Source organism: Pristiophorus japonicus, unplaced genomic scaffold (assembly GCF_044704955.1).
Source record: "Pristiophorus japonicus isolate sPriJap1 unplaced genomic scaffold, sPriJap1.hap1 HAP1_SCAFFOLD_1806, whole genome shotgun sequence".
Lineage (NCBI taxonomy): Eukaryota > Metazoa > Chordata > Chondrichthyes > Pristiophoridae > Pristiophorus > Pristiophorus japonicus.
Genome location: NW_027251491.1, coordinates 226 through 26,715, shown reverse-complemented (window position 1 = coordinate 26,715; position 26,490 = coordinate 226). Strand labels below are relative to the sequence as shown.

Below are 26,490 nucleotides of genomic sequence, written 5' to 3'. Positions count from 1 at the left end.
GCTTGCTGGAGTTATACCTAGTACAAAGGACGATGGTTCTGGTTGTTGGAGGCCAATCATCTCAGCCCCAGGACATCGCTGCAGGAGTTCCTCAGGGCAGTGCCCTAGGCCCAACCATCTTCAGCTGTTGACCTTCCCTCCATCATAAGGTCAAAAGTGGGACTGTTAACTGTTGACTGCACAGTGTTCAGTGTGAAATGCCTGTGTCTCACACCAAGATCAGTGAGTGTGAGAAGTGTCAGCAGAGTCATTCTACAACTCACTAGCAGCTCCTAGTGGTACAACTCAAGCACAACAACTAACCAAATACTTTGGTGCTTGGTTCAAAAAAATAACAGATACCCAGGAGTGAGTTACAGTCTGAAATTTAATCGAGGGGTTTGGGGGTTTAGATATAGGGTAAGATACCCGGGAGTGAGTTATAGGCTAGAATCTAATCGAGGGGTTCGGGGGGTTTATATATAGAATAACAGATACCCGGGAGTGAGTTACAGGCTGGAATCTAATCGAGGGGTTCGGGGGGTTTATATATAGAATAACAGATACCCGGGAGTGAGTTACAGGCGGGAATCTAATCGAGGGGTTCGGGGGGTTTATATATAGAATAACAGATACCCGGGAGTGAGTTACAGACTGGAATCTAATCGAGGGGTTCGGGGGTTTATATATAGAATAACAGATACCCGGGAGTGAGTTACAGGCTGGAATCTAATCGAGGGGTTTGTGGGGTTTTATATAGAATAACAGATACCTGGGAGTGAGTTACAGGCTGGAATCTAATCGAGGGGTTTGTGGGGTTTATATATAGAATAACAGATACCCGGGAGTGAGTTACAGGCTGGAATCTAATCGAGGGGTGCGGGGGGTTTATATATAGAATAACAGATACCCGGGAGCGAGTTACAGGCTGGAATCTAATCGAGGGGTTTGTGGGGTTTATATATAGAATAACAGATATCCGGGAGTGAGTTACAGGCTGGAATCTAATCGAGGGGTTTGTGGGGTTTATATATAGAATAACAGATACCCGGGAGTGAGTTACAGGCCGGGGTATAATCGAGGGGTCCGGGGGGTTTATATATAGAATAACAGATACCCGGGAGTGAGTTACAGGCCGGGGTATAATCGAGGGGTCCGGGGGGTTTATATATAGAATACTATGTGCAGGATGAACATATTGGCCGTTCCTACCTGCACTGATTCCGAAACCTCCTTGTGCCTCTGTTTGGCTGAGAGAAGCTCTTCATCTGAAATGGCCTCCCTCAAGGCCTGCTGGGAAATGAGAGAGTCTAACTCCAGCAGTGCTGACACGCGGCAGTACAGGCTCATGAACCTTTCCCTGTAGGAGCAGAAGTGAACTGGAAAAGGACAGAAAAGGAGCGATCAGTATGTGACAGTGATATGTCGGAGCGGACCTTCCTCAGAACACATAGTCACCCCTCCCATGTACCCCATTAATAGGCTTGCTGGTTCCCAACTAGCTCAAAGTCACATTGGTAACCTGCCCTGGTGATACCCAGCAGATCAGTGCCTGAAGTATGGTTCATGTCTGGATTGGACAGGTTGTTCCAAAGTTCTGGTATTTGCCCCAAGATAAACAGAGAGGTGGTGGGTAGGTAGACAGTGAAGCTGAATTGGGAAATAGAACGGGAGTTCCATTGTCAAGGAAATTGATGGAATTGAAGGCCGATAAATCCCCGGGGCCTGATAGTCTGCATCCCAGAGTACTTAAGGAAGTGGCCCTAGAAATAGTGGCTGCATTGGTGGTCATTTTCCAACAGTCTATCGACTCTGGATCAGTTCCTATGGACTGGAGGGTAGCTAATGTAACACCACTTTTTAAAAAAGGAAGGAGAGAGAAAGCGGGTAATTATAGACCGGTTAGCCTGACATCAGTAGTGAGGAAAATGTTGGAATCAATTATTAAAGATGAAATAGCAGCGCATTTGGAAAGCAGTGACAGGATCGGTCCAAGTCAGCATGGATTTATGAAAGGGAAATCATGCTTGACAAATCTTGTGGAATATTTTGAGGATGTAACTGGCAGAGTGGACAAGGGAGAACCAGTGGATGCGGCGTATTTGGACTTTCAAAAGGCTTTTGACAAGGTCCCACACAAGAGATTGGTGTGCAAAATTAAAGCACATGGTATTGGGGGTAATGTACTGATGTGGATAGAGAACTGGTTGGCAGACAGGAAGCAGAGAGTCAGGATAAACGGGTCCTTTCAGAATGGCAGGCAGTGACTAGTGGAGTGTCGCAGGGCTCAGTGCTGGGACCCCAGCTCTTTACAATATACATCAATGATTTAGATGAAGGAATTGAGTGTAATATCTCCAAGTTTGCAGATGACACTAAGCTGGGTGGCAGTGTGAGCTGCGAGGAGGACGCTAAGAGGCTGCAGGGTGACTTCGACAGGTTAGGTGAGTGGGCAAATGCATGGCAGATGCAGTATAATGTGGATAAATGTGAGGTTATCCATTTTGGGGGCAAAAATTCGAAGGCAGAATATTATCTGAATGGCGGCAGATTAGGAAAAGGGGAGGTGCAACGAGACCTGGGTGTCATGGTTCATCAGTCATTGAAAGTTGGCATGCAGGTACAGCAGGCGGTGAAGAAGGCAAATGGTATGTTGGCCTTCATAGCTAGGGGATTTGAGTATAGGAGCAGGGAGGTCTTACTGCAGTTGTACAGGGCCTTAGTGAGGCCTCACCTGGAATATTGTGTTCAGTTTTGGTCTCCTAATCTGAGGAAGGATGTTCTTGCTATTGAGGGAGTGCAGCGAAGGTTCACCAGACTGATTCCCGGGATGGCTAGACTGATAAATGAGGAGAGACTGGATCGACTGGAGTTAAGAAGGATGAGAGGAGATCTCATAGAAACATGTAAAATTCTGACGGGACTGGGCAGGTTAGATGCAGGAAGAATGTTCCCGATGTTGGGGAAGTCCAGAACCAGGTGACACAGTCTAAGGATAAGGGGTAAGCCATTTAGGACTGAGATGAGGATAAACTTCTTCACTCAGAGAGTTGTTAACCTGTGGAATTCAATACCGCAGAGAATTGTTGATGCCAGCTCATTGGATATATTCAAGAGGGAGTTAGATATGGCCCTTACGGCTAAAGGGATAAAGGGGTATGGAGAGAAAGCAGGAAAGCGGTACTGATGTGAATGATCAGCCATGATCATATTGAATGGTGGTGCAGCTCGAAGGGCCGAATGGCCTACTCCTGCACCTATTTTCTATGTTTCTATGTCAGGTACAGTCAGACCAAGAGGCTCAATGAGAGTTCCTGCAATTGCTGTATTCATAGTAAGAGATTGCAGTTGGATACAGTCGGACTGAGTGACTGTAGTAGGAGTTTCTGTACTGGGTATTAATTAGACCAGGTACGATATTAGTTAGACCGAGTGCGGTATTAGTTAAACCGAGTGCGGTATTAATTAGACAGGGTGCGGTATTAATTAGGTAGTGTGCGGTATTAATTAGACCTGGTGCGGTATTAATTAGACCAAGTGCGGTAATAATTAGACAGGGTGCGGTATTAAATAGACCGGTTGCGGTATCAATTAGACTGGGAGTGGTATTAATTAGACCTAGTGTGATATTAATTAAACCTAATGTGGTATTAGACAGGGTGCGGTATTAATTAGACCAGGTGCAGTATTAATTAGGCTGGGTTCGGTATTAATTAGACAGGGTGTGGTATTAATTAGACCGTGTGCTGTATTAATTAGATAGCATGCGGTATTAATTATACAGGATGCGGTATTAATTAGACTGTGTGCGGTATTAATTAGACAGAGTGCGGTATTAATTAGACTGTGTGCGATATTAATTAGGCAGAGTGCAGTATTAATTCGACAGGGCGTGGTATTAATTATACAGCATACAGTATTAATTAGACATGGTGCGGTATTAATTATACAGGGTGTAGTATTAATTAGACCGAGTGTGGTATTATTTATACAGGGTGTAGTATTAATTAGACTGTGTGCGGTATTAATTTGGCAGGGTGCGGTATTAATTGGACTGAGTGCGGTATTAATTAGACAGGGCGTGGTATTAATTATCCAGTGTGTAGTATTAATTAGACTGTGTGCGGTATTAATTATACAGGATGTGCTATTAATTAGACAGGGTGCGGTATTAATTAGACTCTGTGCGCTTTATATTAGACTGTGTGCGGTATTAATTAGACAGGCTGCGGTATTAATTAGACACGGCGCGGTATTAATTATCCAGGGTGTGGTATTAATTAGACCGAGTGCGGTATTAATTAGACTGTGTGCGGTGTTAATTAGACAGGCTATGGTATTAATTAGACACGGCGCGGTATTAATTATCCAGGGTGTGGTATTAATTAGACTGTGTGCGGTATTAATTAGACAGGGTGCGGTATTAATTAGTCTGTGTGCGGTATTAATTATACAGGGTGTAGTATTAATTAGACTGTGTGCGGTATTAATTAGACAAGGTGCGGTATTAATAAGTCTGTGTGCGGCATTACTGAGACTGGGTGCGGTATTAATTAGACAGGGTGCGGTATTAATTAGACAGGGTACGGTATTAATTATACAGGGTGTAGTATTAATTAGACTGTGTGCGGTATTAATTAGACAAGGTGCGGTATTAATAAGTCTGGGTGCGGCATTACTGAGACTGGGTGCGGTATTAATTCGACAGGGTGCGGTATTAATTAGACAGGGTACGGTATTAATTAGACAGGGTGCGGTATTAATTATACAGGGTGCAGTATTAATTAGACTGTGTGCGGTATTAATTATACAGGGTGCGGTATTAATTAGTCTGTGTGCGGTATTAATTATACAGGGTGTAGTATTAATTAGTCTGTGTGCGGTATTAATTATACAGGGTGCAGTATTAATTAGACTGTGTGCGGTATTAATTATACAGGGTGCGGTATTAATTAGTCTGTGTGCGGTATTAATTATACAGGGTGCAGTATTAATTAGACTGTGTGCGGTATTAATTATACAGGGTGCGGTATTAATTAGTCTGTGTGCGGTATTAATTATACAGGGTGTAGTATTAATTAGACTGTGTGCGGTTATTAATTATACAGGGTGCGGTATTAATTAGTCTGTGTGCGGTATTAATTATACAGGGTGTGGTATTAATTAGACTGTGTGCGGTATTAATTATACAGGGTGCGGTATTAATTAGTCTGTGTGCGGCATTACTGAGACTGGGTGCGGTATAATTAGACTGTGTGCGGTATTAATTAGACAGGGTGCGGTATTAATTAGTCTGTGTGCGGTATTAATTATACAGGGTGTAGTATTAATTAGACTGTGTGCGGCATTACTGAGACTGGGTGCGGTATTAATTAGACTGTGTGCGGTATTAATTAAACAGGTTGCGGTATTAATTAGACAGGGCGCGGTATTAATTAGACAGGGCGCGGTATTAATTAAACAGGTTGCGGTATTAATTAGACAGGGCGCAGTATTAATTAGATTGTGTGCGGTATTAATTGGACTGTGTGCGGTATTAATTAGACAGGGCGCGGTATTAATTAGACAGGGCGCGGTATTAATTAAACAGGTTGCGGTATTAATTAGACAGGGCGCAGTATTAATTAAACAGGTTGCGGTATTAATTAGACAGGGCGCAGTATTAATTAGATTGTGTGCGGTATTAATTGGACTGTGTGCGGTATTAATTAGACAGGGCGTGGTATTAATTATCCAGTGTGTAGTATTAATTAGACTGTGTGCGGTATTAATTATACAGGATGTGCTATTAATTAGACAGGGTGCGGTATTAATTAGACTCTGTGCGCTTTATATTAGACTGTGTGCGGTATTAATTAGACAGGCTGCGGTATTAATTAGACACGGCGCGGTATTAATTATCCAGGGTGTGGTATTAATTAGACCGAGTGCGGTATTAATTAGACTGTGTGCGGTGTTAATTAGACAGGCTATGGTATTAATTAGACACGGCGCGGTATTAATTATCCAGGGTGTGGTATTAATTAGACTGTGTGCGGTATTAATTAGACAGGGTGCGGTATTAATTAGTCTGTGTGCGGTATTAATTATACAGGGTGTAGTATTAATTAGACTGTGTGCGGTATTAATTAGACAAGGTGCGGTATTAATAAGTCTGTGTGCGGCATTACTGAGACTGGGTGCGGTATTAATTAGACAGGGTGCGGTATTAATTAGACAGGGTACGGTATTAATTATACAGGGTGTAGTATTAATTAGACTGTGTGCGGTATTAATTAGACAAGGTGCGGTATTAATAAGTCTGGGTGCGGCATTACTGAGACTGGGTGCGGTATTAATTCGACAGGGTGCGGTATTAATTAGACAGGGTACGGTATTAATTAGACAGGGTGCGGTATTAATTATACAGGGTGCAGTATTAATTAGACTGTGTGCGGTATTAATTATACAGGGTGCGGTATTAATTAGTCTGTGTGCGGTATTAATTATACAGGGTGTGGTATTAATTAGTCTGTGTGCGGTATTAATTATACAGGGTGCAGTATTAATTAGACTGTGTGCGGTATTAATTATACAGGGTGCGGTATTAATTAGTCTGTGTGCGGTATTAATTATACAGGGTGCGGTATTAATTAGACTGTGTGCGGTATTAATTATACAGGGTGCGGTATTAATTAGTCTGTGTGCGGTATTAATTATACAGGGTGTGGTATTAATTAGACTGTGTGCGGTTATTAATTATACAGGGTGCGGTATTAATTAGTCTGTGTGCGGTATTAATTATACAGGGTGTGGTATTAATTAGACTGTGTGCGGTATTAATTATACAGGGTGCGGTATTAATTAGTCTGTGTGCGGCATTACTGAGACTGGGTGCGGTATAATTAGACTGTGTGCGGTATTAATTAGACAGGGTGCGGTATTAATTAGTCTGTGTGCGGTATTAATTATACAGGGTGTAGTATTAATTAGACTGTGTGCGGCATTACTGAGACTGGGTGCGGTATTAATTAGACTGTGTGCGGTATTAATTAAACAGGTTGCGGTATTAATTAGACAGGGCGCGGTATTAATTAGACAGGGCGCGGTATTAATTAAACAGGTTGCGGTATTAATTAGACAGGGCGCAGTATTAATTAGATTGTGTGCGGTATTAATTGGACTGTGTGCGGTATTAATTAGACAGGGCGCGGTATTAATTAGACAGGGCGCGGTATTAATTAAACAGGTTGCGGTATTAATTAGACAGGGCGCAGTATTAATTAGATTGTGTGCGGTATTAATTGGACTGTGTGCGGTATTAATTAGACAGGGCGCGGTATTAATTAGACAGGGCGCAGTATTAATTAGATTGTGTGCGGTATTAATTGGACTGTGTGCGGTATTAATTAGATAGGGCACGGTATTCCGTGGGTTTGGCCAGCACCACTTCAGGCCACATGCGAGCGACTCAACGCATTCCAGACACAGCCGCCAGTATCACATGGAAAAAATAGCAGAAGCAAATATTAAACAACCGTAAAAACTAGCATTGCACACCACTCTCCCGCATGCTCCTCTCTACTGTCAATGGCGTATTGCGGGATGTGACTGGTGAACACTCTCTATGTAAACAGAGCTTTCCACATACCCAGCTCAAACATCTGCAGTGGGAGGTTGAGAAAGCTGGAGCGAGGGTTGTGAGGATTAACTTGTCCAGGAGCAGTGCAGACCGAGTCGGAGGAGGGCAGCAGCAGGATAAAGGAAACGTTGTGACCGAGCTCCAGCACCTCCTGCGTGAACACACGGAACTGCTTCGCCTGGAAATTCACAAATCAATTCATCAGAAACACTGCAGAAACACACACACACGCACACCCACCTACACACACATACACACACCCACCCCCCACTCCCACACACACCCCACACACACACACACACGCACACCCACCTACACACATATAACACACACACCCCCCACTCCCACACACACCCCACACACACATACACACACCCACCCCCCACTCCCACACACACACACACACACACACATACACACACCCACCCCCCACTCCCACACACACCCCACACACACATACACACACCCACCCCCCACTCCCACACACACACACATACACACACCCACCCCCCACTCCCACACACACACACACACACACACATACACACACCCACCCCCCACTCCCACACACACCCCACACACACATACACACCCACCGACCCCCCACTCCCACACACACCCCACACACACATACACACACCCACCCCCCACTCCCACACACACCCCACACACACATACACACACCCACCCCCCACTCCCACACACACACACACACATACACACACCCACCCCCCACTCCCACACACACACACACATACACACACCCACCCCCCACTCCCACACACACACACACACATACACACACCCACCCCCCACTCCCACACACACACACACACACACACACCCACCCCCCACTCCCACACACACACACATACACCCACCCACCCCCCACTCCCACACACACACACACACACATACACACACCCACCCCCCACTCCCACACACACACACACATACACACACCCACACCCCACTCCCACACACACACACACACATACACACACCCACCCCCCACTCCCACACACACACACACATACACACACCCACCCCCCACTCCCACACACACACACACACACACCCACCCCCCACTCCCTCACACACACACACACACACACACACCTACACACACACACACACACCCCACACACACACCCACCTACACACACACACACACCCACCTACACACACACCCCACACACACACACACACACACCCACCTACACACACACACACACCCCACACACACACACACACCCACTTACACACACACACCCCACACACACACACACACACACCCACCTACACACACGCAGACACACACCCACCCAGGCCCACGCACATATAACACACCCACCCACCCCCCACTCCCACACACACACACACACACACACACACCCCACACACACACACACACACACACCCACCTACACACACACACACACCCCCCACACACACACACCCACTTACACACACACACCTCACACACACACACACACCTATACACACACACACACACACACCCACCTACACACACGCAGACACACACCCACCCAGCCCCACACACATACAACACACCCACCCACCCCCCACTCCCACACACACACACACACCCCACACACACACACACACCCCACACACACACACACACATACACAAACAGCCTACCCCCACCACACATACACACACACACACCCCACACACACACACATACACAAACAACCTCCCCCCCACACACACACACCCCACACACACACACATACACAAACAACCTCCCCCCCCCCACACATACACACAAACACATACACAAACAACCTACCCCCCCACACATACACACACACACACACACACACACACACACACCGCCCCCCCATACACATACACACCCACACAACCCCCCACACACAACCCCCACACACTCACATACACACACACCCACACACACCCCCCCCCACACACACACACACACAAACCCCACAAACTTCCACATACACAAACACACACCACAGACACACACTCATACGCACAACCACACCCCACTCACACACACCACAGACACACTCACGAGCACACACACACACCACATACACACTCATACGCACAAAAAACCCACCCCACACACACACACCATACACTCTCACTCACGCAAACACACACACTCTTTCTCACACACACACACGCACACACACCCACATACACACACACCTACTCAGACACCCACACCCAAACCCACACACACACACACATACCCACACAGTCATCAGAGTGTTACAATGAGGGATGCGGGGCATATCAGTGTGTGAAAGTGACGGGGATGGGATATATCAGTGTTACAGTGAGGGGTCGTGGGGCATATCAGTGTTACAGTGAGGGGTGTGGGGTATATCAGTGTTACAGTGAGGGGTCGTGGGGCATATCAGTGTTACAGTGAAGGGTGTGGGGTATATCAGTGTTACAGGGAGGGAAGTGGTGTATATCAGTGCTCAGTGAGGGGTGTGCGGTATATCTGTGTTACAGTGAGCAGTGTGAGGTATATCAGTGTTACAGCGAGGGGTGTGGGGTATATCAGTGTTACAGTGAGGGGTGTGGGGTATATCAGTGTTACAGTGAGGGGCGTGGGGTATATCAGTGTTACAGAGAGGGGCGTGGGGTATATCAGTGTTACAGTGAGGGGTATATCAGTGTTACAGTGAGGGGAGTGGGGTATATCAGAGCTGCAGTGAAGGGTGTGGGGTATATCAGTGTTACAGTGAAGGGTGTGAGGTATATCAGTGTTACAGTGAGTTGTGTGGGGTATATCAGTGTTACAGTGAGGGGTGTGGGGTATATCAGTGTTACAGTGAGGGGTGTGGGGTATATCAGTGTTACAGTGAGGGGTGTGGGTATATCATTGTTACAGTGAGGTGTGTGGGGTATATCAGTATTACAGTGAGGGGTGTGGGGTATATCAGTGTTACAGTGAGGGATGTGGGGTATATCAGTGTTACAGTGAGTTGTGTGGGGTATATCAGAGATATAGTGAGAGGTTTGGGGTATATCAGTGTTAAGGTGAGGGCCGTGGGGTACATCAATGTTACAGTGAGGAGTGAGGGGTATATCAGTGTTACAGTGTGGGGTGTGGGGTATATCAGTGTTACAGTGTGGGGTATATCAGTGTTACAGTGTGGGGTATATCAGTGTTACAGTGAGGGGTGTGGCGTATATCAGTGTTACAGTGAGAGGTGTGGGGTATATCAGTGTTACAGTGTGGGGTGTGGGGTATATCAGTGTTACAGTGTGGGGTATATCAGTGTTGCAGTGTGCGGTATATCAGTGTTATAGTGTGGGATATATCAGTGTTACAGTGAGGGATGTGGGGTATATCCGTGTTATACAGTGCGGGGTATATCCGTGTTACAGTGTCGGGTATTTCAGTGTTACAGTGAGGGATGTGGGTGTATATCCGTGTTACAGTGTGGGGTATATCCGTGTTACAGTGTGGGGTATATCAGTGTTACAGTGAGGGGTATATCAGTGTTACAGTGAGGGGTATATCAGTGTTACAGTGTGGGGTATATCAGTGTTACAGTGAGGGGTATATCAGTGTTACAGTGAGGGGTATATCAGTGTTACAGTGTGGGGTGTATCAGTGTTACAGTGAGGGGTATATCCGTGCTACAGTGTGGGGTATATCAGTGTTACAGTGAGGGGTATATCAGTGTTACAATGAGGGATGTGGGGTATATCAGTGTTACAGTGTGGGGTATATCCGTGTTACAGTGTGGGATATATCTGTGTTACAGTGAGGGGTATATCAGTGTTACAGTGTGGGGTATATCCGGTGTTACAGTGAGGGGTATATCAGTGTTACAGTGAGGGGTATATCAGTGTTACAGTGAGGGGTATATCAGTGTTACAGTGTGGGGTATATCAGTGTTACAGTGAGGGGTATATCAGTGTTACAGTGAGGGGTATATCCGTGTTACGGTGAGGGGTATATCAGTGTTACAGTGTGGGGTATATCAGTGTTATAGTGTGGGGTATATCCGTGTTACAGTGTGGGGTATATCAGTGTTACAGTGTGGGGTATATCAGTGTTACAGTGTGGGGTATATCAGTGTTATAGTGTGGGGTATATCCGTGTTACAGTGAGGGGTATATCAGTGTTACAGTGTGGGGTATATCAGTGTTACAGTGTGGGGTATATCCGTGTTACAGTGTGGGGTATATCAGTGTTACAGTGAGGGGTATATCAGTGTTACAGTGTGGGGTATATCCGTGTTACAGTGAGGGGTATATCAGTGTTACAGTGTGGGGTATATCAGTGTTACAGTGAGGGGTATATCAGTGTTACAGTGTGGGGTATATCAGTGTTACAGTGAGGGGTATATCAGTGTTACAGTGAGGGGTATATCAGTGTTACAGTGAGGGGCATATCAGTGTTACAGTGTGGGGTGTATCAGTGTTACAGTGAGGGGTATATCAGTGTTACAGTGAGGGGTATATCAGTGTTACAATGTGGGGTATATCAGTGTTACAGTGTGGGGTATATCAGTGTTACAGTGTGGGATATATCAGTGTTATAGTGTGGGGTATATCCGTGTTACAGTGTGGGGTATATAGTGTTACAGTGAGGGGTATATCAGTGTTACAGTGAGGGGTATATCAGTATTACAGTGTGGGGTATATCCGTGTTACAGTGTGGGGTATATCAGTGTTACAGTGAGGGGTATATCAGTGTTACAGTGAGGGGTATATCAGTGTTACAGTGAGGGATATATCAGTGTTACAGTGAGGGATATATCAGTGTTACAGTGTGCGGTATATCAGTGCTGCAGTGAGGGATATATCAGTGTTACGGTGTGGGGTATATCAGTGTTACAGTGAGGGGTATATCAATGTTACAGTGAGGGGTATATCAGTGTTACAGTGTGGGGTATATCAGTGTTACAGTGTGGGGTATATCAGTGTTACAGTGTGGGGTATATCCGTGTTACGGTGAGGGGTATATCAGTGTTACAGTGTGGGGTATATCAGTGTTATAGTGTGGGGTATATCCGTGTTACAGTGTGGGGTATATCAGTGTTACAGTGTGGGGTATATCAGTGTTACAGTGTGGGGTATATCAGTGTTATAGTGTGGGGTATATCCGTGTTACAGTGAGGGGTATATCAGTGTTACAGTGTGGGGTATATCAGTGTTACAGTGTGGGGTATATCCGTGTTACAGTGTGGGGTATATCAGTGTTACAGTGAGGGGTATATCAGTGTTACAGTGTGGGGTATATCCGTGTTACAGTGAGGGGTATATCAGTGTTACAGTGTGGGGTATATCAGTGTTACAGTGAGGGGTATATCAGTGTTACAGTGTGGGGTATATCAGTGTTACAGTGAGGGGTATATCAGTGTTACAGTGAGGGGTATATCAGTGTTACAGTGAGGGGCATATCAGTGTTACAGTGAGGGGTATATCAGTGTTACAGTGAGGGGTATATCAGTGTTACAGTGTGGGGTATATCAGTGTTACAGTGTGGGGTATATCAGTGTTACAGTGTGGGGTATATCAGTGTTACAGTGTGGGGTATATCAGTGTTACGGTGTGGGGTATATCAGTGTTACAGTGTGGGGTATATCAGTGTTACAGTGTGGGGTATATCAGTGTTACAGTGTGGGGTATATCAGTGTTACGGTGTGGGGTATATCAGTGTTACAGTGTGGGGTATATCAGTGTTACAGTGTGGGATATATCATTGTTACGGTGTGGGGTATATCAGTGTTACGGTGTGGGGTATATCAGTGTTACGGTGTGGGGTATATCAGTGTTACAGTGAGGGGTATATCAGTGTTACAGTGAGGGGTATATCAGTGTTACAGTGAAGGGTATATCAGTGTTACAGTGAAGGGTATATCAGTGTTACGGTGAGGGGTATATCAGTGTTACAGTGAGGGGTATATCAGTGTTGCAGTGAAGGGTATATCAGTGTTACAGTGTGGGGTATATCAGTGTTACAGTGTGGGATATATCAGTGTTTCAGTGAGGGGTATATCAGTGTTACAGTGAGGGGTATATCAGTGTTACAGTGTGGGGTATATCAGTGTTTCAGTGAGGGGTATATCAATGTTACGGTGAGGAGTATATCAGTGTTTCAGTGAGGGGTATATCAGTGTTACGGTGTGGGGTGTGGATTGTACCCGTTGATGAGCAGTGTTTTTTTGTGTTTCGTTGCTGGATTCTGATGATTCCTTGTATGAAGCTCCAGTGACAGTGGCTCTGTGGTTATGATGCTGCAGAGGATGATCACAGTACCTGGTGCAGAGGTACGTTGATTTGCCTGAGCAAAGCTTTCACTGCTGCCTGGAGCTCGAAGAAGAGCATGGTTTGTGCAATTGGGGTGTCCCGCACAGCACTTAGCGACTGGAAGTCCGCCATCCTCTGCACCCACTCCCATTCCTCCCTGCAAACAAACAACCACAAATGAGACGCAGAGCATCGCAGCCCACAGGTTCTCCTGGAGAGTTATCGAATTGCTGGAGGCCATTGGGCCCATCGATCCCGTGCTGGCTGTGTGAGAGCGATCCCATCAGTCCCACACCCTGCGCTTTCCCCACAGCCCTGAAACTTTTTCCCCTTCAACTATTTCACCAATTGCCCTTTGAAAGTTACCACTGAATCTGTTCCCACCACATTGCAGATCATAATCACTCGCTCTGTCAATAATTGTTTCTCATCTACCCCTCTCATTCTCTGCCTATCACCTTAAATCTGTGTCCTCTGGTTACCGATCCTTCTGCCACTGGAAACAGCTACTCTTTATTTACTCTATCAAAACCTTTCTCTATTTTGAACACATCTATTAAATCTTCCTTTAACCTTCGCTGCTCTCAGGAGAACAATTCCAGCTTCTCCAGTCTCTGCTCAGATTTATAGATTAGAATCTGTGGGAACATTGTACCCAGGGTGGACGATGTCAGTGCAGGATGACAAGTGCTAGCAGTGTGTTGGCTGCACTGGTTTTAGAGCAGCGTTGTGATCCCAGCACCGTTCCCTCACTTTGCCATTCTTTCCCAACGCCAAAGATATTCCTCTGGACAATGCCTGCTCTCTAATGCTGCAGGAGTGATTTCAGCACATGGACAGCCCACTGGGACGGCCCTTACTTGAGGTACAGTCCCTGAAAACACGACTGGTGAGGATGCTGGTGTGCAGGCCTCAGATCCAACAAGCAGCCCCTCCTCTCACGCCCCCCCCTGTAACCCCCCTCACCCCCGTACTCCCCCCTGTACCGCCCCCATACTCCACCCCCGTACTCCCCCTTGTATCCCACCCGTACCCTTCCTGTACTCCCCCCCCCATACGCCTGCTCTCCCCCCCCTGTACTCCCCCTTGTACCCTCCCCCCGTACTCCCCCCTGTACCCCCCCCATACTCCCCCCCTGTACTCCCCCTTGTATCCCACCCGTACCCTCCCTGTACTCCCCCCCCCCATACGCCTGCTCTCTCCCCCTGTACTCCCCCCTTGTACCCCATACTGTACTCCCCCCCTCACCCCCCATATCCCTCCCTCACCCCCCATATCCCTCCCTCACCCCCCATATCCCCCCCTCCCCCTCTACCCCCCCCCCCCCCCTTCCAACCCACTATTTTGTACAATATACATTCAGGTGATTTTTATTATTCAGCTCCAGTACTGACTGAGCCAATGAGGTTCCTGTAACCATGGAGACCATGGTAACGACAGGGCAATGTGTGCTGTGGCACACAGCCATTGAAACACAATCCCTTTGGGTCTGAATGGAGACAATCGGGATCGGTAACACTACGGGGAAATAGATCATAAAGTGCCAAACGCAATTTAGGAGGAAATCTGCACAAATGAGAGCCATGCATTAAAAAGAATTGTAATTATAGGAGATTTGATTTTCTCCGATAGACTGGGATTGGGAGAATTCCTGTGATGAGGAAAAGGGGGATAATTCCTCGAACTGATTGAGGGAAATGGGCAGCTTGAGTGAGTGGACCTACCTGGAAACATTGCTGTTGTCTCGCACCTTAATGTGGCAAAGGATGTTGGGCAACTTGTAAGGAACGAGCACCTTGATCTGATCCACAGAACTGCTGAGCTTCAAGTAGCCTAAATACAGCCCGGGGTTCAGCCTCTGCTGACTCCTCTTGTGATAGGCCAGGACATCCTGCATGAGACCGAGGGAGAAAATGTCAGTGTTCTGGGGCGATTTGTTCCTCTGGGTCAACAGGACACAGCCAGCAATTAACACTCCCACTGCACTGAAATATTCAACAATGTTTTAATAATAACTTGTATTTATATAACGCAGGTAACATAGTGAAACAGCCCAAGGAGCTTCACACGAGTATTATGAGACAAAAAATTTGACACCAAGCCACATAAGGAGAAATTAGGGCAGTTGAAGAGGTAAGTCTTAAAGGAGGATATAGTGATAGAGAGGCGGAGAGGTTTAGGGAGGGAATTCCAGAGCTTGGGGCCCAGGCAACGGAAGGCACGGCCACCGATGGTTGATCGATTATAATCGGGGATGCTCAAGAGGGCAGAATTAGAGGAGCGCAGACATCTCGGGGGGATGTGGGACTGGAGGAGATTACAGAGATAGTGAGGGTCGAGGCCATGGAGAGATTTGGAAACCAGGATGAGAATTTTGAAATCAAGGCATTGCTTAACTGGGAGCCAATGTAGGTCAGCGAGCACAGGGGGTGATGGGCGAGCGGGAATTGGGTAGCCAAGTTTTGGATCACCTCTAGATTATGGAGGGTAGAATGGGGAGGCCAGTCAGGAATGCATTAGAATAGTCAAGTCTAGAGATAACAAAGGCATAAATGAAGATTTCAGCAGCGGATGAGCTGAGGCAGGGGTGGAGACGGGCGATGTTACGGAGGTGGAAATAGGTGGTCTTAGTTATGCTGTGGATATATGGTCGAAAGCTAATTTCAGAGTCAAATATGATGCCCAGGTTGTGAAACGTTTGGTTCAGCCTCAGACAGAAGTTGGGGAGAGGGATGGAGTCAGTGGTTAGGGAACGGAGTTTGTGGCGGGGACCAAAAACAATGGCTTCGGTCTTCCCAATATTCAATCGGAGAAAGTTTCTGCTCATCCTGAACTGGATCCTGGAATAGTGAGCAGTTTTGGAAGACAGGAGTAGGACCCAATAATGCTTTATGTGGTCCAGTCAGATCTGGCAGTGAATGGCTAAAACAGTTGTCCTTCATATCCGTTCAAGTCTGCGTCCCTTGGACTTAAAGGAGCGAAGATGAGGGCCATACTGGGGGAACGGCCAGGGTGAGAGAGGAATGGTCTTAATAAGTAGGGCATCAAAGACGGTGGTGAGGGTGTGATTGGACAGATTGGTGGCTACAGAAATGTCCTGGTGAATGGAGAATCAAAGGCTGGCCAGTTGGGAGTTCACGGTGCAGTTGTAAGAGAGTCGGGAGAGAGTTCACCAGAAGCGGACACAGAAGGCGGTAGAGTTGGGGTTGGGGGTGGGGATGCAAGGGGGATATGGATGGAGAGCGATACGAGGAAGTGGTCAGACATGGTTTTATTTGCGATTGACACGATGGGAGTAGCGAGGCCACGAGAGATGGCAAGGTGGAGAGGGTGCTGTGAATATGGGTTGGGGAGTTTACATGGAGGGAGAGATTAAGGGAGGATAGTGAACTCCGAGGAGAGAGCATGATGAATTGAGATGGAGGTTGAAATCACTAGGGATGAGAAGTCGCTTGGTGCAGAGACAGTGGGAGGAAAGCAGTGAGGGTATCTCAGTGATACATTTTTATGGTACTTGGTGGGCGGGCGAGAACCAGAATTTTAAATGAGGCGAGAGGATGGAATGTAAGATGCTCAAAGGGGGAGAAAGTGCCGGAGGAGTAAGGGGACAGACCACATTGTGATTTGGTGATGAGAGCTATACCGCCACCACGGCGGTGTGGGCGGGGCAAGTGGTGGAAGGTATAGCTAGGCGGGGAGGCTTCGTTTAACGACCCATGCTGAGAATATGATTGGATTATTTACTGGAGGGGGTGAGGAGAATAAATCTCATGCCATGCTGCTCCCCATTGCATTATACAGGTGTGGGGATAATGTGTTCCAGCTCACAGGGCAGGTTAGTGACAGAGTAAAGCTCCCCCTACACTGTCCCATCAAACACTCCCAGGGCAGGTACAGGGGGTTAGATACAGAGTAAAGCTCCCTCTACACTGTCCCATCAAACACTCCCAGGGCAGGTACAGGGGGTTAGATACAGAGTAAAGCTCCCTCTACACTGTCCCATCAAACACTCCCAGGGCAGGTACAGGGGGTTAGATACAGAGTAAAGCTCCCTCTACACTGTCCCATCAAACATTCCCAGGGCAGGTAGAGCACGGGGTTAGATACAGAGTAAAGCTCCCTCTACACTGTCCCATCAAACACTCCCAGGGCAGGTACAGGTGGTTAGATACAGAGTAAAGCTCCCTCTACACTGTCCCATCAAACACTCCCAGGGCAGGTACAGGGGGTTAGATACAGAGTAAAGCTCCCTCTACACTGTCCCATCAAACACTCCCAGGGCAGGTACAGGGGGTTAGATACAGAGTAAAGCTCCCTCTACACTGTCCCATCAAACACTCCCAGGGCAGGTAGAGCACGGGGTTAGATACAGAGTAAAGCTCCCTCTACACTGTCCCATCAAACATTCCCAGGGCAGGTACAGGGGGTTAGATACAGAGTAAAGCTCCCTCTACACTGTCCCATCAAACACTCCCAGAGCAGGTACACGGGGTTAGATACAGAGTAAAGCTCCCTCTACACTGTCCCATCAAACACTCCCTGGTCAGGTACAGCACGGGGTTAGATACAGAGTAAAGCTCCCTCTACACTGTCCCATCAAACACTCCCAGGGCAGGTACACGGGGTTAGATACAGAGTAAAGCTCCCTCTACACTGTCCCATCAAACACTCCCTGGTCAGGTACAGCACGGGGTTAGATACAGAGTAAAGCTCCCTCTACACTGTCCCATCAAACACTCCCAGGGCAGGTTCCACTACCAGAACAATGTGTCTCAATCCCTTCAGGGGCCATACAGCATCAGATTAAAATGTCCATTTCTTCTCCCAGTTCTAGTTTTGCTTGCTGGAGACAGATTGAGCATTGAATGCTATTTTAGTTTGATTGTGAGTTGTTTGAGCCGATTGGCAAGGGGAACTGAGCTGAAATGAGCCCAATCACATTCACCCGGGATTCTTACAAGCTTTCACAAGAGCAAACCTTCTGGCTATCTGTGCAGCGAAACTCTAAGCTAGGTTCCTCCAGGTTAATGGTCAATGTTTAATCCAACTCTGCCAAGTAGACCCTGAGCAGACGAGTGGTACAAACCTGGATCGTTATCAGTAACACATCAAGTGCTGTTGGCTCCTCTGGGGTGGACAATGACTTTCTTTGGCTCTGAAACTTGCAGATTTGGATCCACTTGCCATTGATGAAGGAGTACTGGCTCTCCAGCTCCCTCACTGTCACCAGCAGCATGTTGCCGTGTCGGTCTTTGATGGGCTCGTAGTAAACTTTGCCCAGGTTCTGGGTGCCGAGTAAGGTCTGCAGGAAGACAGTGTGCCATAAGCTACAGTCAGACAACTCCATCAGAACACCATTACATCAGTCAGTGCGCTCACTGGACAGCTGGAATCAAGTCAAACTTCCAGTGGGACCGAGACATTACACCTTGCCCCAAGTTACACCCAACAGGTTAGATACAGAGTAAAGCTCCCTCTACACTGTCCCATCAAACACTCCCAGGGCAGGTACAGGGGGTTAGATACAGGGTAAAGCTCCCTCTACACTGTCCCATCAAACACTCCCAGGGCAGGTACAGGGGGTTAGATACAGAGTAAAGCTCCCTCTACACTGTCCCATCAAACACTCCCAGGGCAGGTACAGGGGGTTAGATACAGAGTAAAGCTCCCTCTACACTGTCCCATCAAACACTCCCAGGACAGGTACAGGGGTTAGATACAGAGTAAAGCTCCCTCTACACTGTCCCATCAAACACTCCCAGGGCAGGTACAGGGGGTTAGATACAGGGTAAAGCTCCCTCTACACTGTCCCATCAAACACTCCCAGGGCAGGTACAGGGGGTTAGATACAGGGTAAAGCTCCCTCTACACTGTCCCATCAAACACTCCCAGGGCAGGTACAGGGGGTTAGATACAGAGTAAAGCTCCCTCTACACTGTCCCATCAAACACTCCCAGGGCAGGTACAGGGGGTTAGATACAGAGTAAAGCTCCCTCTACACTGTCCCATCAAACACTCCCAGGGCAGGTACAGGGGGTTAGATACAGAATAAAGCTCCCTCTACACTGTCCCATCAAACACTCCCAGGACAGGTACAGGGGTTAGATACAGAGTAAAGCTCCCTCGACACTCTGCCCATGAGTCAGCCAGCTGGGACACAGTTGGACAATGTGCCTGAGCTGGGACCTCAATGGAGCTCCTGTCAATAATGCCCCTCCCCCCGGGGCCACTGACCTGTAAATGGGCTGCTGCGCTCAGCATCTTGTGTCGTGCCTGCAGTGCTGAGGAGGAGGACACGGAAGCTGATAGGTTCTGCCGCAACCACCTGACCTCTTCCCATGTGCAAGATAGCTGAAAGAAACAGACATGTTTAGTGCTGAGGAAGGTTCTGGAACGGATAGCTGTGCTTCTCCTGGGTTAACGCGCTGCGAGAAATCCTAGCCATATCATAGAATGATACAGCACAGAGGAGGCCATTCGGCCCATCGAGCCTGTGCCGGCTCTGTGAGAGAGTGGTCCAATCAGTCCCACTCCCCCTGCTCTTTCAAGTAGTGCAGGAACAGGTAGAGGAGATACTAGATGGGATAAAAATTGATAAAGAGAAGGTATTAGAAAGGCTTAAAGTAGATAAGTCACCAGGACCGGATGGGATGCATCCTAAGATGCTGAGGGAAGGGAAGGAAGAAATTGCGGATGTACGGGCCGTAATATTCCAATCCTCCTTAGAAACGGTGTGGTGCCAGAGGACTGGAGAATTGCAAAGGTTACACCCTTGTTCAAAAAAGGGGTGAAGATAAAGCCAGCAACTACAGGCCGGTCAGTTAAACCTCGGGAGTGGGGAAGCTTTTAGAAACAGTAATCAGGGACAAAATTAACAGTCACTTGGACACGTGTGGATTAATTAAGGAAAGCCAGCATGGATTTGTTAAAGGCAAATCGTGTTTAACTAACTTGATCGAGTGTTTTGATGAGATAACAGAGAGGGTTGATGAGGGTGATACGGTTGACGTGGTGTACATGGATTTCCAAAAGGCGTTTGATAAAGTGCCACATAATAGGCTTGCAGCAAAGTTGAAGCCCATGGAATAAAAGGGACAATGGCAGCCTGGATACGGGATTGTCTCAGTGACAGGAAACAGGGAGTAGTGGGGAACGGTTGTTTATCGGACTGGAGGAAGGTATACAGTGGTGTTCCCCGGGGTCGGTACTGGGAACACGGCTTTTCTCGATATATATTACTGACTTGGATGTGGGTGTACAGGGCACAATTTCAACATTTGCAGATGGCACAAAACTTGGAAATATAGTGAACAGTGAGGAGGGTAGTGATAGACTTCAGGAGGACACAGACAGGCTGGTGGGATGGGCGGGCTCGTGGCTGATGGAATTTAACGCAGGAAAGTGTGAAGTAATAGATTTTGGTAGAAAGAATGAGGAAAGGCAATATAAACTAAAGGGTACAATCCTAAAGGGGTACAGGAACAGAGAGACCCCGGGGTATATGGGCACAAACCGTTGAAGGTGGCAGGGCAGGTTGAGAAAGTGGTTAAAAAAGCTTACGGGATCCTGGGCTTCATAAATAGAGGTATAGAGTACAAAAGTGTGGAAATGATGCTGAACCTGTATAAAACACTGGTTCAGCCGCAACTGGAGTATTGTGTCCAATTCTGGGAACACACTTTAGGAAGGATGTGAAGGTCTTAGAGAGGGAGCAGAAAAGATTTACCAGAATGGTTCCAGGGATGAGGGACTTCAGTGACGTGGATAGACTGGAGAAGCTGGGGTTGTTCTCCTTGGAGCAGAGAAGGTTGAGAGGAGATTTGATCGAGGTGTTCAAAATCATGAGGGGTCTGGACAGAGTAGATCGAGAGAAGCTGTTCCCATTGGCCAAAGGGTCGAGGACCAGAGGACACGGATTTAAGGTGATTGGCAGAAGAACCAAAGACGACATGAGGAAAAACTTGTGGATAGCGAGTGGTTAGGATCTGGAATGCACGGCCTGAGCTGGTGGAGGCAGACTCAATTGTGGCTTTCAAAAGGGAATTGGATAAGGACCTCAAAGAAAAAAAATTGCCGGGCTATGAAGAAAAGGCGGGGGAGTGGGACTGGCTGAGGTGCTCTTGCAGAGAGCCGGCATGGGCTCGACAGGTCAACTGGCCTCCCTCCGTGCTGTAACCATTCTATGATTTTATGAAGTATTTCTCCATTCCCATTGAAAGCTGCCATTGAACCTGCTCCCACCACCCTTTCAGGCAGTGCGTTCCCGATCACAATAACTCACCGTGTAAAACATTGTCATCTCCCCTCTGGTTCTATCCCAATCACCTTCAATCTATGACCCCTGGTTACTGACCCTCACCCCCTGGTTACCTGGTTACCAACCCTCACCCCCTGGTTACCTGGTTACCAACCCTCCCGCCCCTGGTTACCTGGTTACCGATTCTCCTGCCCCCAGTTACCAACCCTCCCGCCCCTGGTTACCTGGTTACTAACCCTCCCGCCCCTGGTTGCCTGGTTACCAACCCTCACCCCCTGGTTACCTGGATACTAACCCTCCCGCCCCTGGTTACCTGGGTTCCAACCCTCACCCCCTGGTTACCTGGTTACTAACCCTCCCCCCCCTGGTTACCTGGTTACCAACCCTCCCGCCCCTGGTTACCTGGTTACTAACCCTCCCGCCCCTGGTTGCCTGGTTACCAACCCTCACCCCCTGGTTACCTGGATACTAACCCTCCCGCCCCTGGTTACCTGGTTACCAACCCTCCCGCCCCTGGTTACCTGGTTACTGACCCTCCGGCCCCTGGTTACCCGGTTACTGACCCTCCGGCCCCTGGAAACAGTCTCTCCCTATTTACTCGATCCAAACCCCTCAGCCTTTGGAAGTATCTCCATTACTGTGGCCCAGGAGGATGAGAGGGAGAGAGCATCTCTCACATTTACACTCTCCCATCAGCAAAGCATATTCAAGGTCTAAATTCTCCAACTGATGGGCATGACCCTCTGCCGATCCCCTCCCAAATAGGCCTTCACTTCCTTTTTGAGCGGGTTTGGGGCATGTTACAATATGTGAGTGATGTGAGCCGTGTTGTGTGGGGAGTGCAGCGAGCTCGGGGGGGACCAGTGACCTTGTCCTCCAGTGTCACAGATCGGCCCGGTCAGCCTCTTCTGCTGGATCCCATGTAACTATTCAATGAGGATACTCACACACACACACACACACACACACACTCACACCCATAGACACACACACACACACACTCACACCCATAGACACACACACACACCCATAGACACACACACACACACACTCACACCCATAGACACACACACACACACACACACCCATAGACACACACACACACACACACACTCACACCCATAGACACACACACACACCCATAGACACACACACACACACCCTTAGACACACACACACACCCATAGACACACACACACACACTCACACACATAGACACACTCACACACCCATAGACACACACACACACACACAGACACACACACACACATAGACACACACACACATAGACACACTCACACATAGACACACTCACACATAGACACACACACACACCCATAGACACACACACACACACACACATAGACACACACACACATAGACACACACACACATAGACACACTCACACATAGACACACTCACACCCATAGACACACACACACATATAGACACACACACACACACACACATACACACACACACACACACATAGACACACACATACATAGACACAGACACACACACACATACACACACACACACACACATAGACACACACACAGACACACACACACATAGACACACACACACACACACACACATAGACACACACACACACATAGACACAGACACACACACACAGACACAGGCACACAATTATCATAGGCAGTCCCTTGGAATCGAGAAAGACTTGCTTCCACTTTTAGCATGAGTTCTTCGGTGGCTGTACAGTCCAATACGAGAATCACAGTCACACACATACAGACAAACACACATACACACACACAGATACAGACACACCATAGACAAACACAACCACAGACATACACATACACACACAGACACAGACACACACAGACACAGACACACACACTCTCACACACACTCACTCACAGGTACATACCACATACACACACTCACACACAGGCACACACTCACACTCACACACAGGCACACACTCACACTCACACACAGGCACACACTCACACTCACACACACAGGCACACACACACTATCATCATCATCATCATCATAGGCAGTCCCTCGGTATCGAGGAAGACTTGCTTCCACTCGTAACATGATTCTTAGGTGACTGAACAGTCCAATACGAGAACCACAGTCTCTGTCACAGGTGGGACAGACAGTGGTTGAGGGAAAGGGAGGGTGGGACTGGTTTGCCGCACGCTCCTTCCGCTGCCTCCGCTTGATTTCTGCATGCTCTCGGCGATGAGACTCGAGGTACTCAGCACCCTCCCGGATGCACTTCCTCCACTTAGGGCGGTCTTTGGCCAGGGAGTCCCAGGTGTCAGTGGGGATGTTGCACTTTATCAGGGAGGCTTTGAGGGTGTCCTTGTAACGTTTCCTCTGCCCACCTTTGGCTCGTTTGCCGTGAAGGAGTTCCGAGTAGAGCGCTTGCTTTGGGAGTCTCGTGTCTGGCATGTGAACTATGTGGTCTGCCCAGCGGAGCTGATCAAGTGTGGTCAGTGTTTCAATGCTGGGGATGTTGGCTTGGTTGAGGACAGTAATGTTGGTGCATCTGTCCTCCCAGGGGATTTGTAGCATCTTGCGGAGACATCGTTGGTGGTATTTCTCCAGCGACTTGAGGTGTCTACTGTACATGGTCCATGTCTCTGAGCCATACAGGAGGGCGGGTATTACTACAGCCCTGTAGACCATGAGCTCGGTGGTGAGAGCCTGGTCTTCAAACACTCTTTTCCTCAGGCGGCCGAAGGCTGCACTGGCGCACTGGAGGCGGTGTTGGATCTTGTCGTTGATGCCTGCTCTTGTTGATAGGAGGCTCCCGAGATATTGGAAGTGGTCCACGGTGTCCAGGGCCGGGCCGTGGATCTTGATGACTGAGGGGCAGTGCTGTGCGGCGAGGACAGGTGGACCTTTGTCTTACGGATGTTTAGCGTAAGGCCCACGCTTTCGTACGCCTCAGTAAATATGTCGACTATGTCCTGGAGTTCAGCCTCTGTATGTGCGCAGACGCAGGCGTTGTCCGCGTACTGTAGCTCGATGACAGAGGTTGGAGTGGTCTTGGACCTGGCCTGGAGACGGCGAAGGTTGAACAGCTTCCCACTGGTTCTGTAGTTTACTTCCACTCCAGCGGGGAGATTGTTGACTGTGGGCTGGAGCATGGCAGCGAGGAAGATTGAGAAGAGGGTTGGGGCGATGACACAGCCCTGTTTGACCCCGGTCCGGACGTGGATTGGGTCTGTAATGGATCTGTTAGTAAGGATCACAGCCTGCATGTCGTCGTGGAGCGGGCGGAGGATGGAGACACACACACAGACATACACGCACACAGACACACATACTCACAGCACACAGACACACATACTCACAGCACACAGACACACACACACTCACACGCACACACAGACACATGCACACACTGATACACGCACACACAACCACAGATACAGACACACACAAAGACACACACCCACACGGATACGGATACACACACAGACACACACACGCACATAGACACACGCATAGACACAGACACACACACTTACACAGACACTCACACAGACACACACACTCTCACAGACACACACACTCTCACACACACACACTCTCACACACATACACACACATGCACACAGACACACACACACATTGACACACGGACACATACACACGCATAGACACAGGCAGACACACACACGGAGTCACAGATGTACACATTGGCAGACACACATTACACACATATTTCTTAGCTCACAACCAGCACATGAAAAACTGAAAAGGAATTAAAAAACCCAACACTATCTCGGGCTGGTTTCACATACCTTTGTGAACCAGAGAAAATCTTGCATCATGGAGCTGGAGTAGGAATCGTCGATCTCCACGATCGGGATCTGATCGTCATTTGTGACCAAGACGTTGTCCTTGTGATAAAAGATGGCAGCGATGTAAACTCCTCTTAGAGAAACCAGAGAAATACAGGTGGTCAGACAGCCTGTGTGTGATGCTCACAGCCCCTCCCTGCACCCCCCCAGCCTCAGGGCCCCACTTCAGTCCCCAGTCCGTGTGGCTCTCGGGCGGGGGGGGATGTTGCGAACGGCCTTCGCCCCGGGAGTTTCTGCTTCTCATCATTACACAATGACTATTGTGATGCCAATCTCCTCTCGTACTCCTCCCCTCCCGTTCTCTCTCTCCTCCCCCCCATTCTCTCCCTCCTCCCCTCCCGTTTTCTCTCTCCTCCCCTCCCGTTCTCTCTCTCCTCCCCCGCACTCCTTTTCCTCCCATTCTCTATCTTTTCCCTCTCTCCCTCCCTTCCTCTTTGTTTCCCTCTGGGGTGGGGGTTGTGGGGTGGGGAGGAGTGTGAGGCGAGTGGTGGGTGAGGTG

The 26,490-nt window shown here is 48.2% G+C and overlaps 1 protein-coding gene across 1 annotated transcript in view; it reads right to left on the bottom strand.

Annotated features, from left to right (window-relative positions):
• The window catches only part of LOC139243665 (ankyrin repeat and fibronectin type-III domain-containing protein 1-like), a gene marked incomplete at both ends in the record, with an annotated part of 40,768 nt that extends 14,706 nt beyond the window's left edge, over nucleotides 1-26,062 (bottom strand). Inside the window, 7 exons of the mRNA XM_070870818.1 lie at nucleotides 1,192-1,358; nucleotides 7,610-7,778; nucleotides 13,883-14,030; nucleotides 15,598-15,764; nucleotides 18,960-19,175; nucleotides 20,108-20,224; nucleotides 25,932-26,062. Of these exons, the coding sequence (XP_070726919.1) occupies nucleotides 1,192-1,358; nucleotides 7,610-7,778; nucleotides 13,883-14,030; nucleotides 15,598-15,764; nucleotides 18,960-19,175; nucleotides 20,108-20,224; nucleotides 25,932-26,062 (1,115 nt within the window). The remainder of the gene's footprint in view (nucleotides 1-1,191; nucleotides 1,359-7,609; nucleotides 7,779-13,882; nucleotides 14,031-15,597; nucleotides 15,765-18,959; nucleotides 19,176-20,107; nucleotides 20,225-25,931) is intronic.
• Nucleotides 26,063-26,490: the final 428 nt, after the last annotated feature.